This window comes from Pipistrellus hanaki (assembly GCF_964339955.1).
Source record: "Pipistrellus hanaki genome assembly, chromosome: 9".
Lineage (NCBI taxonomy): Eukaryota > Metazoa > Chordata > Mammalia > Chiroptera > Vespertilionidae > Pipistrellus > Pipistrellus hanaki.
Window position 1 is genome coordinate 79,057,998 of NC_140511.1, and position 17,266 is coordinate 79,075,263.

Sequence of the window (17,266 nt, forward strand, 5' to 3'; positions counted from 1 at the left end):
GAGTCAAGGAGGAATAAACATTTTTTAAAAATAGGTTTTATTGATTTTTTACACAGAGGAAGGGAGAGGGATAATTAGAAATATCAATCAGCTGCCTCCTACACACCTCCTACTGGGGATGGGCTCACAACCAAGGTACATGCCCTTGACTGGATTCGAACCTGGGACCTTTTAGTGCAAAGGCCAACGCTCCATCCACTGAGTTAAAACCAGTTTCGGCCTGGTCCCAGACCTTTATGGTGAGGACCAGAAGGCCATTCCAGAGACACAGACAAGAACCCATTGCCTATCCCTTTATTGGAGTCTAAATACCCAGGCTGGTCCAGACCTCCATTTCATCATCCCTGGGTCCTGCCTTTGACCCAAAACTCCCAATTGGGCACACAGCGCCCCCTAGTGACCACACCTCTCTCCAAGCACCCAGACCTACATCTGGGGCTCAGAGCTACATCCGGGTCCCAGACCATCCTGGTGGGGCCGAAAATGCCAATCCGGGGCCCTGGCCACAAACACCGAACACAATGTTGTACCGGGACTAGATCTCCATGTGGAACCCAGACCACTATTCTATAACCCAATGTCCAGTTGAGGTACCAGACCGCCCACCGGAGCCCAGACCTCCCTCCTTGGCCCAAACTGCCCTCCCACGACCCACACCTCCATCAGGATCTCACACCTCCATCTGGGTCCGAGACCATCATGGCGGGACCCAGATGATTATCCCTGGCCCAGGCCTCAAACACAGAATCCAGTCTCCCGTCAGGAAAATAGTTCTCCATCTGTAACGGAGACCACCATCCATAACCCAGATGTCCAAGTGAGTTACCAGACCGCCCCCGAGACCCTGACCTACCTCCTGGCCTGAATTGCCCTCCCCGGACCCAGACCTCCATCTGGGGCTCAGACCTACATCCAGGTTTTTATTTTATTCTATTTTATTTTCCACAGATAGGTGGAGAGTGAGATAGAGAGTTAGAAACATCTATGAGAAACATGGATCAGCTGCCTCCAATGCACACCCCACAGAGGATATGCCCATAACCAAAGTACATGCCCCTGACCAGAATCAAACCTGGGACCCTTCAGTCCGCAGGCCGAAGCTCTAGCCACTGAACCAAACCAATTAGGGTGGAATAATCATTTTTAAGGCTCCTAATATATGTTGCCAAACTGTTTTCTACCAGTCTAGTATCCCATTGGCAGAGTGTAATGCCTAAGGTTATTTAATCTAAGGGAAGCCAATGGAGATTTTGGCTCAAAGAATTAGAAGATGTTAGGCTTAGGGTTAACCCTAACACAACTGGCCAGCTAGCTCAATTGTTAAAGTGTCCTCCCGATTATCCAACATTCCGGGTTTGATCCCCAGTCAGTACACATACAAGGAGCAAACAATGAATGCATAAGTAAGTGAAATAATAAATGGATGTTTCTCTCTCAAATCAATTAATAACTTTTTTAAAATATATTTTTTGTTGATTTCAGAGAGGTAGAGGGAGAGGTAGAAACATCAGTGATGAGAGAATCATTGACCCGCTGCCACCTGGACGCCCCCTACTGGGGACCAAGCCTGCAACCCAGGCATGTGCCCTTACCAAGAATCAAACCATGGCCTCATTTCATAGGTCGAGGCTCAACCACTGAGCATACTGGCTGGGCAATTAAAAAAATTTTTTTAAGTTATAAAAAAGGAATTAGGAGGTATTTCTGGGGGAAGGCCCTCTTTTCATTTCACCTCTAAACTCTCTTGACTCCAGAGCTCTCAGTCACCCTAAGTTCCTCTACCTGGAAATCCCAAAGGCACCCCAAACCTAACATCCAAAACTAAGTTACCTTTGTCACCTTTCCACTCCTTTCCTACCAAAATGCTCCAGATCCAGAAAATAGACCTTTCACTATGACTGGGACCAAAGTGGCAACTAGGATGATAACCAGGACAACCATTTTCTAACGAAGCAGCCCTATTAAGATGAATGAGGTTAGGAGGGCAGAGAAGGAAAGACGCCTTCCTCTCCGGCATGGGGCACAGAATGTTTGGGACGTCTGAAGGAACATATACAAAGCCCCTGCGCATCAAGGCCCAGGACTACGGGGTGGTGATCGTGCGTCATGAGCCTTCGCCAAGAGGCTGGCACCGAGACGCGGTTTCGGTGCCGAGAGCGGGGTCCCAGCTTCCGCGGTTTGGGAGAGACACTGCGCAGCCGCCGTAGGACCCTCCCGCCGCCAGGTTGCCAGGTTCGTGCGCGCGCAGGCGGGCTGGAGTGTGCGCGCGCAGGCGGGCTGGAGTGTGCGCGCGCAGGCGGCCTGGGGTGTGCGCGCGCAGGCGGCCTGGGGTGTGCGCGCGCAGGCGGCCTGGAGTGTGCGCGCACGCGCTCTCGGACGCGCGCGGAGTCCGGGAACCAGAAGGAAGCGGAGGGGAAGGGGTGGGGCTAAACCCTGGTCTCGCGCACGCGCGCGCCGCACGAACAGTTTGGCGGGTTTTTTCCTGGCCGCTGTGTTGTGTTCCGGTGACTGAGATGCTCAGCAGCGGCTTTTAGGAAGTGGGAGGCCGTTCTCCTCAGGAGAGCGACTTCTCGAGATTTCTGCGCCATTCCTTCGGGCTTCGGGGGCTTTCTCCACATAAAAAAAAAATTGTTTCTCCGTGACTGACTGACGCCTGAGGTTTGGGGCTGTTTGGTCACCTTCCGTCTCGGCCCTCTGAAAAGCGAAAGGAGCCGAGGGGCCTCGTCCTGCGCATCGATCCCCCGTGGGTTCCTTGGACTCGGTCGGAGCTGGGTGGACCCGTCCCCCGTCCTGGGTCACCATGACCGTGTCCGTCCAGCAGCTGACAAAGGAGCTGGAGATCTTCGGCGTGGACTGCGAGGAGTCTCTCACCGAGAAACGTGAGTCCCCACGCGCGGCCGGCGCGGGGGTGCCAGCGCCTAGTCCAGGCCCCGGGACCCACGGGGAGCGCTTCCGGCGCCCCCTCCCCATGGTGAGGCGTGTCGGTGCGTGAGAGACGAAGTAAGCCGAGTTTTGAGACTTGGAAATGCTCAGAGTGCTGCGTGGACCGCCGCCTCAGAAGTGAGCATGTGAAGTTCGGTGCTGAGTCCTTGCGGGTCCCGCGGTGGAACGGGGCCGGGCCGGGTCAGCTCCAGGCGTGGGCACCCCGGCCCCTCTCCTCCCGGCCTGCGCCCTGCACTCCCGCCGACCCGCCCCTCATCAGAGCTGCTCAGTCTGCAGAGATGAGCCCTGAGGTGGCTCCTGAGACGGAGTGTGGGCTTTGGAGGGACTTCAGGGAGCTGGGCAGCTGGGGCAGAGGCAGGGACGACAGGAGAGTTGGCAGCCTGAGTGGTCTGCGAATCCAGCCTCCTGTCCCTCAGCCTAGAGCGCCATCCTGTGGGCAATGGTGCGGTCAGGCGCTGGGCAGTGGGGTATGTAGAGTTCTAGGTTTCAGAAATGGGGTGAGTGTGCACCTGCCCTAACCATCAACACTTTGAACTTCTTATTTTTAATTAAAAAAAATTTTAATATAAGTTTTTATTGATTTCAGAGAGAGGACAGGAGAGGGATAGAAACATCAATGATAAGAGAGGATCATGGATCGGCTGCCTCCTGCACAGCCCCTACTGGGGATTGAGCCCACAATCTGGGCATGTGCCCTTGACCAGAATAAAACCAGGGACCCTTCAGTCTGCAGGCCAACGCTCTATCCACTGAGCCAAACCAGCTAGGGCTGAACTTTTATTTTTTTAAAAAATATATTTTATTGATTTTTTACAGAGAGGAAAGGAGAGGGACAGAGAGTTAGAAACATTGATGAGAGAGAAACATCGATCAGCTGCCTCCTGCACACTCCCTACTGGGGATGTGCCCACAACCAAGGTACATGCCCTTGACCAGAATCGAATCTGGGACCTTTCAGTCCGCAGGCCTGACGCTCTATCCACTGAGCCACTGAGTTTTGGCAGGAATGAACTTTTAAATTATTAAGGTGTTAATCTCTTATGAGAGACCACAATACTCTTATGCCCAGTGCATTCTTTTCCTAACAGGAGACTTAAGTGAGAAACCCAATGCTGGTCATTCATTTATTACGTGAGCTTTATTAAAAACATATATATATATATATATATATATATATATATATATATATACATATATATAGATAGATAGATAGATAGATAGATAGATAGATATAGATAGATAGATTTCAGAGAGGAAGGAAAAGGGAGGGAGATGGAAACAACAATGTGACACCGACTAGGGCTACAATTTAAGCTTGAAGTCAAAACAAGAAATTAGTTTAGTTGTGCCCCAGCTGTTTTGGCTCAGTGTATAGTGTCGGTCTGTGGACTGAAGGATTCTGGGTTCGATTCCAGTCAAGGGCAGTACCTTGGTTGTGGGCATATCCCTAGCAGGGGGCGTGCAGGAGGCAGCTAATTGATGTTTCTCATGAATGTGGCTTCCATCTCATGTGGGACTACATTGGCAGTGGCATGGGAATGCTAGACTTTGGATTCATAGTCCCTGACCTCAGTGAGGCTCTGATGTTGCCTGACAGTTACACCATCTTTCCCTGCTGTGTTCACTCTGAGTCTTCTCGGTGACTGGTCCACCTCTCCTCCTGTGACACTGTTCTGTCCCACTCTCAGTTGATGGCTTTACTTCCTGTTTTGCTGGGAAAATAGAAGTTATTAGTGAACTTCAGTAAGTTACTACTATTGCGTCTTCCTGCCTACCAGTGTCTGTGCTGTCTGCCCTGCCTTCTTTGCTGTTACAGTGAATATGTTCCCCATATTCCGGGCAAAAGCCGCACCTTCCACTTGAGTCCTAAATCCCATTCCTTCTCACCTTCTTAGGGACATCACTCCAGTAATTCTCCCCTCTTACAAATTTTGTATTTTTTTTCTATTAAGATTTTTTATTTTTTTCTATTAAGATTTTTTCCTTAAGAGCATAGAGATGTGGTTCTTACTACTGCCTTTAAAATACTCGATTGAGCCCAGCCGAGTGTGGCTCAGCGATTGACCCAGGAACTAAGAGGTCACATGTTTGATTCCCAGTCAGGGCACATGCCTGGATTGTGGGCTGGAGCCCCAGTGTGGGGTGTGCAAGGAGGCAGCTGATCAGTGATTTTCTCTCATCATTAATGTTTCTATTTCTCCCTCTCCCTTCCTCTCTGAAATGAATAAAAATATATTTTATTTATTTTTTATTTTATTTATTTATTTATTTAAAAATATATTTTATTGATTTTTCACAGAGAGGAAGAGAGAGGGATAGAGAGTTAGAAACATCGATGAGAGAGAATCATCGATCAGCTGCCTCTTGCACACCCCCTACTGGGGATGTGCCCGCAACCAAGGTACATGCCCTTGCCCGGAATCGAACCTGGGGCCTTTCAGTCTGCAGGCCGACGCTCTATCCACTGAGCCAAACCGGTCCCGGCGTAAAAAATATATTTTAAATTAAATAAATAAAATATGCCGAAACCGGTTTGGCTCAGTGGATAGAGGGTCAGTCTGCGGACTGAAAGGTCCCAGGTTCGATTCCAGTCAAGGGCATCATACATTGGTTGCGGGCGCATCCCCGGCAGGAAGTGTGCAGGAGGCAGCTGGTTGATGTTTCTCTCTCATTGATGTTTCTAGCTCTCTATCCCTCTTCCTTCCTCTCTGTGGAAAAATCAATAAAATATATTAAAAAGAAGTAAACTAAGTTTTTACTTGTCTGATGTTCCCTCCACAGTGGCAGAGCTGTGTGTGCAGTATGGACAGAGTGAGGAGGAAATGGTACGCGAGTTCATAGCCTTCTACACCAGCACACAGAAAGACTGCCTTACTTCAGAGACCCTGAGCTCTTTTGAGCATGAGGTAAGGGCACCATGTAAGGGAACTCATCGGGTAAATCTCCATTTCTGCTCTCCAGCGGAGGCAGGGAGGCAGGATGACACATTGAGAAGAGCCTGGGCTTTGGGATCAACCTGGCTTCCAGTCCCAATGTGAGCTTGTCAGACCATTTAATGTCTCTGAGCCTTGGTTCCCTCTGTCAGTGGTTCTAGTAATGCATATTTTTTAGGATTATTGTCAGAATTACATGAAAATGGATGTAAATCACGTAGGACTATGCCCACCAGGTGGAAGGTCTTCAACAAGGTATTATTGTAGAGAAATTGTCACAGAATAAGTCTTTATTTTTAGTTGAACATGTGTGTCTTATTAATTCTTAATTTGAGGAATTGTATATCTTTAATTACATTTCGAATGCCTGTTATCTACCTCTTCTTGACTTTGCACTTGCCTTTGGGGTAATATATTCAACATCTTTTATTCCTCAGTGTCTGAGCAAAAGGTCCAAAGCCCGTCACAGTGCCTCCAAGGACAGTGGGCATGCGGGAGCCAGAGACATTGTGTCCATACAAGAGCTGTATCCTTTCTGGGGAAGGTCTTTGCCTCAAGCCATAGTCTATTTTATCATTTATTTACAGTGGCATGTGTAATTTACAAACAAAAATAAAAAGTTCCTTCTGTTCAGATTTCTACTTAATCAATTCTTGCCTTAGATTTTGAGAAGTTTATTATTGTTTTTCTTAACCAATATTTTTATTTATTTTTTTCTCTTTTATTTATTTATTTATTTATTTTTACATATTTTATTGATTTTTTTTTTGCCCCCCTCCCTCCCTTCCACAAATCCCCTCCCTCCCCAGAGTTTTATGTCCATTGGTTGTACTTATATGCATGTATACAAGTCCTTTGGTTGATCTCTTATCTCCCCCAGATCCTCCTCCCCTCCCCACTGTAATTTGACAAACTGCTTGTTGCTTTACTGTCTCTATATCTATCTTTTGGTTCATCAGTTTATAATGATCTTTATTATCCACAAATGAGTGAGGTCATGTGGTGTTTCTCTTTCATTGATTGGCTTATTTCACTCAGCATGATGTTCTCCAATTCTATCCAGGTTGCTGCAAATGATGAGAATTCCTTCTTTCTTATGGCAGCATAGTATTCCATTGTGTAGATGTACCATAGTTTTTGGATCCAATCATCTGCTGACAGGCACCTAGGCTGTTTCCAAATTCTGGCTATTGTAGATTGTGCTGCTATGAACATAGGGGTGCATATATCCTTTCTGATTGGTGTTTCTAGTTTTTTGGGATATATTCCTAGAAGTGGGATTACTGGGTCAAATGGGAGTTCCATTTTCAATTTTTTGAGGAAACTCCACACTGTTCTTCACAGTGGTTATACCAGTCTGCATTCCCACCAGCAGTGCACGAGGGTTCCTTTTTCTCCACAACCTCGCCAACACTTGTCGTTTGTTGATTTGTTGATGTTGGCCATTCTGACAGGTGTGAGATGGTACCGCATTGTTGTTTTGATTTGCATCTCTCGGATAATTAGTGACTTTGAGCATGTTTTCATGTGCCTTTTGGCCTTCCTCTGTCTTCTTTTGAAAATATTCTATTTAGGTCCATTGCCCATTTCTTAATTGGATTATTCATCTTCCTTTTATTTAGTTGTATCAGCTGTCTGTAGATGTTGGAGATTAAACCTTTATCAGTGGTGGTGTTTGCAAATATGTTCTCCCACACCGTGGGCTTTCTTGTTGTTTTGTTGATGGTTTCTTTTGCTGTAAAAAAGCTTTTTATTTTGATGTAGTCCCATTTGTTTATTTTCTCTTTAGCTTCCATTGCCCTAGGGGCAGTATCAGTGAAGAAGTTCTTTTGGCATACGTCTGAGATTTTGCTGCCTGTGGATGCTTCTAGTATTTTTATGGTTTCCCGTCTGATGTTTAAGTTCTGTATCCAGCCGAAACCGGTTTGGCTCAGTGGTAGAGCGTCGGTCTGCGGACTGAAGGGTCCCAGGTTCGATTCCGGTCAAGGGCATGTACCTGGGTTGCGGGCACATTCCCAGTAGGGGGTGTGCAAGAGGCGGCTGGTCGACGTTTCTAACTCTCTATCCCTCTCTCTTCCTCTCTGTAAAAAATCAATAAAATATATTTTTTTTTAAAAAGAAAAAAAAAAGTTCTGTATCCATTTTGAGTTTATTTTTGTGTATGGTGTAAGTTGGTGGTCTAGTTTCATTCTTTTGCATGTGTCTGCCCAATTTTCCCAACACCATTTATTGAAGAAACTGTCTTGACTCCATTGTATATTCGTGCCTCCTTTGTCAAATATTAATTGAGCATAGTGATTTGGGTTGATATCTGGGTTCTCGATTCTATTCCATTGATCTATATGTCTGTTCTTGTGCCAGTACCAGGCTGTTTTGAGAACAGTGGCTTTGTAATACAGTTTGAAGTCTGGTATTTTTTTTTTTTTTTTTTTTTTTTTTTGAAGTCTGGTATTGAGATCCCTCCTACTTTACCCTTCTTTCTCAGGATTGCTGTGGCTATTCGGGGTCTTTTATTGTTCCAAATGAACTTTTGGAGAGTTCTTTCTAGGTCAGTGAAATATGCTGTTGGTATTTTAATGGGGAGTGCATTGAACCTATAGATTGCTTTAGGAAGTATGGACATTTTGATGATGTTGATTCTACCAATCCATGAACATGGTATGTTCTTCCATCTCCTTACATCTTCCTCTATCTCTTTTTTCAGTGTCGTGTAGTTTTCTGCATATAGGTCCTTTACTTCCTTAGTTAAATTTATTCCTAGGTATCTTAATTTTTTTGGTGTGATGGTAAATGGAATTGCTTTTTTAGTCTCTGTTTCTGTAGTTTCACTGTTGGTGTATAGAAATGCCATGGATTTCTTGGCATTAATTTTGTATCCTGCTACATTGCCAAATTCATTTATTAAGTCAATTAGTTTTTTAATGGAGTCTTTTGGGTTTTTTATGTACAATATCATGTCATCTGCAAATAAGGATAACTTTACTTCTTCTTTTCCAATTTGGATGCCTTTTATTTCCTCCTCTTGTCTAATTGCAATGGCTAGTACTTCCAGTACTATGTCAAACAGGAGTGGCGAGAGTTGGCATCCCTGTCTTGTTCCTGTTCTTAGAGGGAATGGTGTTAGTTTTTGCCCATTGAGTATGATGTTGGCTGTGGGTTTATCATATATAGCTTTTATTATGTTGAGGTATGATCCTTGTACTCCCACCTTGTTAAAAGTTTTTATCAGGAAAGGGTGTTGGATTTTATCAAGTGCTTTTTCTGCATCAATTGACATGACTATATGATTTTTATCTTTCAATTTGTTTATGTGATGTATCACGTTTATTGATTTGCGGATATTGTACCATCCTTGCATTCCTGGAATAAATCCTACTTGGTCATGGTGTATGATCTTTGTGATGTTCTTCTGGAGTCGATTTGCTGGAATTTTGTTGAGGATTTTGGCATCTATGTTCATGAGGGATATTGGCCTGTAATTCTCTTTCATTGAGTTGTCTTTGTCTGGTTTTGGTATTAGGGTGATGCTGGCTTCATAGAAGGAGTTTGGAAGTGTTCCTTCCTCTTGGATTTTTTGGAATAGTCTGAGGAGGATAGGTTTTAGTTCTTCCTTGAATGTTTGGTAAAACTCTCCTGTGAAGCCATCTGGCCCTGGGCTTTTGTTTGCTGGAAGCTTTTTGATGATTGTTTCAATTTCTTCCCAAGTCACTGGTCTATTGAGATTTTTAGATTCTTCCTGATCGAGTTTTGGAAGTTTGTATTTTTCCAGGAATATGTCCATTTCCTCCAGGTTGTTCAGTTTGTTGGAATAGAGTTGTTTGTAGTATTTTGTAACAATCCGTTGTATTATATTTCGGTGGGGTCTGTTGTTATTTCACCTCTTTCATTTCTGATTTTGTTTATTTGGGTCCTCTCTCTTTGCTTCTTGGTTAGCCTGGCTAGAGGTTCATCTATCTTGTTTATTCTTTCAAAGAACCAGCTCTTGGTTTTGTTGATCTTATGTACTGCTTTTTTGGTCTCTATGTCGTTTATCTGTGCTCTGATTTTTGTTATTTCTTTCCTTCTACTTACACTGGGCTTTTCTTGTTGCTCCTTTTCTAACTCTTTGAGTTGTAGAGTTAGATCATCTGTTACCCTTTTTTCTAGTTTATTGCAATAGGCTTGTAAGGATATGAACTTCCCTCTCAAAACTGCTTTTGCTGTGTCCCATAGATTTTGGATTGTTGTGTTTTCATTGTCATTTGTTTCCAGGATGTTTTTGATTTCTTCCTTGATTTCTCTAGTAACCCAGTTCTTGTTTAATAGCATGCTGTTTAGTCTCCATGTGTTTGATTTCTTTGTATTATTTTTATTGTAGTTAATTTCCAGTTATGCCATTATGGTCTGAGAAGATACTTGATATGATTTCTATCTTCTTGAATTTGAAGAGACTTTGCCTATGTCCCAAAATGTGGTCTATCTTTGAGTATGTCCCATTAGCACTTGAGAAGAATGTATATTCTGTGGCTTTGGGGTGGAGTGTTCTGAAGATGTCAATTAATTCCATCTGGTCTAGTGAGTAATTTAGGGTTGATATTTCTTTGCTGATTTTTTGTTTAGATGATTTGTCGAAGGGTGACAGTGGGGTATTAAAATCTCCTACTATGATTGTATTGCTATTAATCTCTCTCTTAATGTCCTCCAGCAGTTTTTTTATGTATTTGGTTGCTCCTGTATTGGGTGTATATATATTTACCAGGGTTATTTCTTCTTGTTGGATTGTTCCCTTTAGTATTATGAAGTGCCTTCATTATCTCTTATTATGTCCTTCACTCTGAGATCTACTTTGTCAGATATAAGTATTGCTACCCCAGCTTTTTTTTCTTTTCTTTTTTTGTTTTGTTTTGTTTTGTTTTGTTTTGTTTTGTTTTGTTTTTAAATATATTTTATTGATTTTTGTACAGAGAGGAAGGGAGAGAGATAGAGAGTTAGAAACATCGATGAGAGAGAGTCATCGATCAGCTGCCTCTTGCACACCCACTACTGGGGATATGCCCGCAACCAAGGTACATGCCCCTGACCGGAATCGAACCCGGGACCCCTCAGTCCCGAAGCCGACGCTCTATCCATTGAGCCAAACCGGTCTCGGCCCCAGCTTTTTTTTCATTTCCATTTGCCTGGAAAACTTTTTTCCATCCCTTCACCCTCAGTCTGTGTGCATCTTTTTTTCTGAGGTGGGTTTCTTGTAGACAACAGATGTATGGGTCTTGTTTTCTTATCCAATCTGTTACCCTATGTCTTTTGATTGGAGCATTTAATCCATTTACATTTAAAGTTATTATTGATAGGTACTCATTTGACGCCTTAACCAATATTTTTAGAATTGAAGTGGAGGAAGAAGAGGAGACCCTCTTGAACTCTTATACCACACCCTCTAAGGTGAGTTCACAGTGTTTGGAATTGCATTCTGCAAATAGTGTTTATTTCTTTATTCTAAAAACATGACATTTGAACTTTTGAGAGAAAATTATCCATTATCCACTCATATAGTTTCCATGTATTTCCTATCATATTTCCTCTAATGCTTCTTTCTTCCCTTATGCATACGTGTTTTTCCATAGTGGCAGTTCTTGTGAGCATTTATTTTTTATTTTTTATTTTTTTAAATATATTTTATTGATTTTTTTACAGAGAGGAAGAGAGAGGGACAGAGAGTTAGAAACATCGATGAGAGAGAATCATCGATCAGCTGCCTCCTGCACACCCCCACTGGGGATGTGCCCACAACCAAGGTACATGCCCCTGACCGGAATCGAACCCGGGACCCTTCAGTCTGCAGGCAGACGCTCTATCCACTGAGCTAAACCAGTCTCGGCTCTTGTGAGCATTTAATTATCCTGCTTTTCTCAGTTAGCATATCATAGAATTTTTATAAATACCATTTCTCCGTAACTATTCTTTTTAATGGTTGTATAGTTTCGTATCAAGTGGAGGTACTATAATTAAATAATCTAATTCCTGTGTTGGATTCAAGCACGACAGAGAGTAGGATAGTGGAAAAGTATTGCCCTCAAAGCCTGAGTCAAAAGACTTCGGTGACCTTGAGTAAGTTGTTTTAGCTTTCTGAGCTGCAGTTTCCTTACGTATACACTCAGGATTCATTATTCATTTACTGAGCAGCTACTATGTGCCAGGCGCTGTACAATGAATGAGACGGCATGGAGGGGCTCTGCCATCCAGAAGCTCACAGCCAGGGGATAATAACCTATCTCACGGGGTGGGGGGAAGGAGACCTATGTAAAACTTTAGACAATAAATAAAATAAAATAATCCATCTCAGAGGGCTTGAAGATGAAATGAATATGTAAAGCGCCAAGCCCAAAGCAAGGTATTCAGTAATAGTAGTTACTATTTATACAAAATAAATTTATATTATAGAATTGTGCCTTTGAAACTTGTATAATTTTGTTAACCAGCATCACCCAATAAATTCAAAAGGGGGGAATAAATAAATTTGTGGAAATACATAAATATGGAGTAAGCCTTAATTTTTCAAATTAAATTACATTGTAAGAAAGGAAGTAAATAGTTTAAGTGTGTCTGTGGAGAGCAAGAAAGTTAAAAATGTACTTAAAAAGGGTCCCGGGTTCGATTCTGGTCAAGAACACATTCCTTGGTTGCAGGTTTCTCCCCGGCCTGTGCCGTGGTCGGGGCTTGCGCAGGAAGCAACCAGTTGATGTGTCTCTCACATTGATATTTCTCTTTGTCTTTCCCTCTCTCTAAAGATCAATGGAGAAATATCCTCAGATGAGGATTAACAAAAACAAAGAGAGTGCTCCTTTCAGATGAAAGTCAGGCCAGGTTTCTCTTGTTCACAGCTCTCCACCAGTTCTCCATCTTCCCTGGTAACGTAGTAACCTGGTAAATTCAGTCTGAGCCGGCCCTATTCCCTCTGACCTCCTTCCATGCCCCTCCTCACTCTTCAAACACACCAAACAGGTACACCTCCTATGTCCCTTTGTCAGAGGGAACAAACTTGGCTAAAATCACAACCTTCTTTTTTTCTTCTTTCTTTTCTTTCTTAAAATATTTTTTTACTAGAGGACCAGTGCACTAGTGGCGGGGGGAGGATCTCTCAGCCTGGCCTGCGCCCTCTCACAGTCTGGGACCCCTCGGGGGTGTCCACATTGCCAGCTCAGGCCCACAGTCTGACATCCTTAGCGCTGCTGAGGAGGGAGAGGCTCCCACTGCCACTGAGCTTGCAGCTGTCAGCCCGGCTTTGGGTAAGTGGAGCTTCCCTGTGGGAGCGCACTGGCCACCAGGGGGCAACTCCTGCATTGAGCAGCTGTCCCCTGGTGGTGAACGCACCATGTCAGCGTCATACCTTTAGGGTTAATTTGCATATTACCCTTTTATTATATAGGATGGCTTGTTTTAGAGAGAGAAACATTGATGCGAGAGAGAAATATCGGTTGGTTGCCTCCAATTACGCACCCTGACCAGGAATTGAACTGGGTGACCTTTTGGTGCACGGTACGATGCTCAACCAACTGAGCCACACTGGCCTGGGCCTTTCCTTTATTTTATGCTTTGTTTTCTCCATGGAACTTACTACCATGTGACATGTTATATATTTGCTCTTTGATTTAGTCTGTCTCCCTCCCTTAGAGTATAAGCTCCTTGAGGACAGAGATTTTGCTTTAGTCACTGCTGTTCTAGTGCCTGGCACAGCAGTAGTTGTTGAAGTACAGACTGTCTGAGAGAGGACAGTTGAGTGGCTCTCCAGGTAGCATCAAGCAGAATTGTAATACCTGTTGGGGCCACCATCCTGTTGATCTGATTGACAGTTTCACAGCTCCAGAATGCATCTGACTTGCCTGTATATGCAGAGTTAATCACATTCTTGGGAATTGACTCATGGTAACCCAGGATAAGGTACCCACTGTATTTCTCATTACAAGTGAATAACGCGTGTGGTGGTAATAGTGAAGCTTATGGGCAGAGTGAACGCGCCCCTGAGGAGTGTAAGGGCAGTTGACTTGTTGACAGGTTTTAGGACAGGGTCTGAGGATGAGAGAAATGAGACTGCTTTTTCCAGAGTACCATCCTCTTGCCATGTTCTGGGAGGCAAACTGTCTTGAAATAATCCCTGTACAACATTGGCCCTACAGTCCTACAGAGCACTGTGTATTAGAAATATCTTTGGGGAAATAGTTTGAGAAAATATATATACTGAGTGGCCACTCAGTGTATATCCCTTCCTCTGACCATGCTGGCCGGCCCCCACCCATGCATGAATTCATGCACCGGGCCTCTAATACACACACACACACACACACACACACACACATTGAATGGCCAGATTATTATGCGTTCAGAGATCAAAATAATCTGGCCACTCAGTATATCAAAACTATAAAATCTTTTCTATCTTTGACCCAATAATTCTTCCTAGTAAGACTCTCCTAAGGAAATAAATTACATTATGAGAAAAATCTATATGTGACAATATGAATCTAAGCATAATTTATATTCACCCCAAATTATAAGCAGCTGATACATCCAGCAATAGAGAAGTCATTCTGTAAATTATTATGTCGTTCTGCTGTTCAGGCCCTGAGAGGAGCATGTGCAGGAGACAACCAATTGATGTCTCTCTCTCATGTCATGTTTTTCTCTCTTCCTTCCTCTCTTCTATCTCTAGAAATCAATGGAAAAATAATATCCTCTGGTGGAAATTAAAAAAAGATTGTGGCATTGTGGGAAAATGCTGGTAATTAATATAGAGCAAAAAAGATCAGTATACATAGTACTTAAACCAAGGTTTATATTTAAACTGAAATTGTACCTATTAGAATTTGTATTTTTAATTGGAAAAATATTAAAGTACTAGAAAGGAATATTAAAATATGCTTGTTGTATAGTGTTCGTCTCACAGTCATCACAGTAGGCAGCTTTGGTGGCATGACTCAGATCCACAGCCAGGAGGAGCCCAAGGGCAGACTAGGTGGCCTCCTGGTTGCAGTCCAGGCAAGGGTTTTGCCTTCGCTCTGTCGGTCAGTGATGCTAGCCTTTGGGGAGCAGGAGGTCTGTGGACTGCGGGTTTCCTCTCCATTCTGGGCATATCCTGGGATTCTTGCTGATGAGCAAAAACCAAAAAATGACTATCAATGAGGTAGGTGTTTGTTAATACTCTCCAAGTATGAGCTCAACCATGTTTTCTGCCTTAGTCATTCCCTTCTCTAATTTTACAAATGTGTGGTAGACTTTGCCAAAATAAGTAGTAACATGGCCCATCCCTTCTCAGGAAAACCCGCCCATGCAGGTCAGACCCGTGCATTGTCAAACTCACACCTGTTCTAAAGCAGTCAGAGATGGGGAAGAAGCTGACCACATGCATGATTTGACAGGACAGATGCCTGCTCGGCAGTCCTTTTGGGAAAGGTTGGCACTTTTTCATAATTGCCTTCAACATGGGGCCAGAGTTCTGAGAAAAGCTGGGTTACAGTTGCTGAAGATTTCTGTATGGGATTGTGCTTGGCAGATGGGACTCTAAGACCCCGTCCTAAGGAACTATGCCCTTAATTAGTAACTGAGTCTAGGGACTGGGGTTTTGTTTTCTATTTTGTTTCTAGGGTTCTCAGAAGCGAGCTGTCACCACCCCAGAAACCCCTTTAACAAAAAGGAGGGTGTCTGCCCGCAGCCCCCACATGCTCCTCTCGCCATCGAGTTTCTCTCCAAGGTAGGAATTAATTCAGCTGCCAAAAGCCTCTGCCCTCCCCTTTCTCTGGTTATCTGGTGGGGGCTAATCCACCATTAAATTAAATTGGGGGTAACTTATTGAATGGGGGTGGACGGACCCCCGCCGCCGTGAACTGGCCGGAGAGCCTGTTGCCCTGGGCGCTCTTCCTGTGTGGAAAATTACTGTTTCTTACAGTAATTAAGGAAATCACTTTCCACCCAGTTTTCTGGGGCTCGTTTCCTAGATCAGGAACTGATATCTTGACTGGAAACAACCTGTCTATTCAGGAGAATGAGTCCTCCCAGTCCTGCCAGCCGAGGCGCCGAGCCTTTCACCTGCTTCTCTGTTCGTTCGAGTCGTTGGGTTTCTTTTTCTTTTTCCCCCATCTAAAGTAGTTATTTGTTTTTAAAAAAGAAAAGCACGTATCTCTGTTCATAATGTTGCATAACCTGTTATTGTGCCACCTCAGATTACAGCTGGTTTCTGAGAGTTTTCTGTCACTGTGGATCTGCACGGACTTAATTGGTGTTTTGTCCCTGCAGCCACTTCTGCACGCGAATCCACAGAGATCGTACGTGATTTTTTGAAATCCGTAAATGACATGTCTCATATGAGAGCATTCCATAGGTGAGGGCTGTGCTGCACGGAAGAAAGGTTGTAGGCGCTGCCACAACTGAGGAACAGAACTGCGGACCGGCTAGGGAAAGGGGGGAGCCTCTTCTCTGTCCAGGGCCCTTTCGGGGGCCATACAAAACTGCCAGCTTAGCCGGGACCGGTTTGGCTCAATGGATAGAGCGTCGGCTTGGGGACTGAAGGGTCCCGGGTTCGATTCCGGTCAAGGGCATGTACCTTGGCTGCGGGCATATCCCCAGTAGGGGGTGTGCAAGAGGCAGCTGATCAATGACTCTCTCATCGATGTTTCTGACTCTCTATCTCTCTCCCTTCCTCTCTGTACAAAATCAATAAAAAAATATATTTAAAAAAAAAACAAACAAACAAAAAAAACTGCCAGCTTAGAAATGAGCCTGCTGTATTTGGTCAAACATTAATAACTCACCTAATGCCGTGGCAGGGCCAAACGATTTTGCGGGCCGTGGTCCGCGGGCCAGGCATTTTCCATCCTGGTCTAGGGAAACGCTGGCTGCCAGGGCCACCACTCCACTTTGCATCATTTCTAGGAAGTGCTGCTTAAGGTTTCTGTTGCTTTGGAAAGGAGGTGAAAGCAGTCAGTCAAGATGAGCCGTCATGGGGTTCTAAAGGACAATTTAATTTTCCTGTGGTCCACTGCTGCTTTGGGCAGTTCTTGGGCTTTTTAGAAGCGAGCGTTCTATCCCACATGTGTCAAACACAAGGCCGCGGGCCAAATCCAGCCCGCCAGGCCTTGCAATGTGGCCCGCACCGCGCTGTCATCACTGCACTCCGCTGTCAGTTTATGACATTGTCAGTTTATGACTGTTCAGTAAACCATTCGGCCCGCGATTTAGGCTGGATTTTAGATTTTGGCCCCTTCTCTGATTGAGTTCGACACCCCTACTCTAGACGGACAAAGGTGCCTGTGGAACTTGGTGTACAGAGGTGGTTCTCGTAGGCGGCCCAGCACTACCACAGTGGTCGTATTCTCTGAAGAAGCAGTCCTCTGAAACCTATAGATCTTTGTACAGCTGACCTC

At 44.3% G+C, this 17,266-nt stretch overlaps 1 protein-coding gene across 1 annotated transcript in view; it reads left to right on the forward strand.

Moving 5' to 3' along the window:
• The first annotated feature begins 2,375 nt into the window (after positions 1–2,375).
• The window catches only part of POLA2 (DNA polymerase alpha 2, accessory subunit), a 31,415-nt gene continuing 16,524 nt past the window's right edge, over positions 2,376–17,266 (forward strand). The window contains exons 1-5 of the mRNA XM_084895884.1: positions 2,376–2,879; positions 5,725–5,849; positions 6,314–6,402; positions 11,237–11,294; positions 15,491–15,597. Coding sequence (XP_084752010.1) covers positions 2,801–2,879; positions 5,725–5,849; positions 6,314–6,402; positions 11,237–11,294; positions 15,491–15,597 — 458 coding nt within the window. The 5' untranslated portion in view covers positions 2,376–2,800. The remainder of the gene's footprint in view (positions 2,880–5,724; positions 5,850–6,313; positions 6,403–11,236; positions 11,295–15,490; positions 15,598–17,266) is intronic.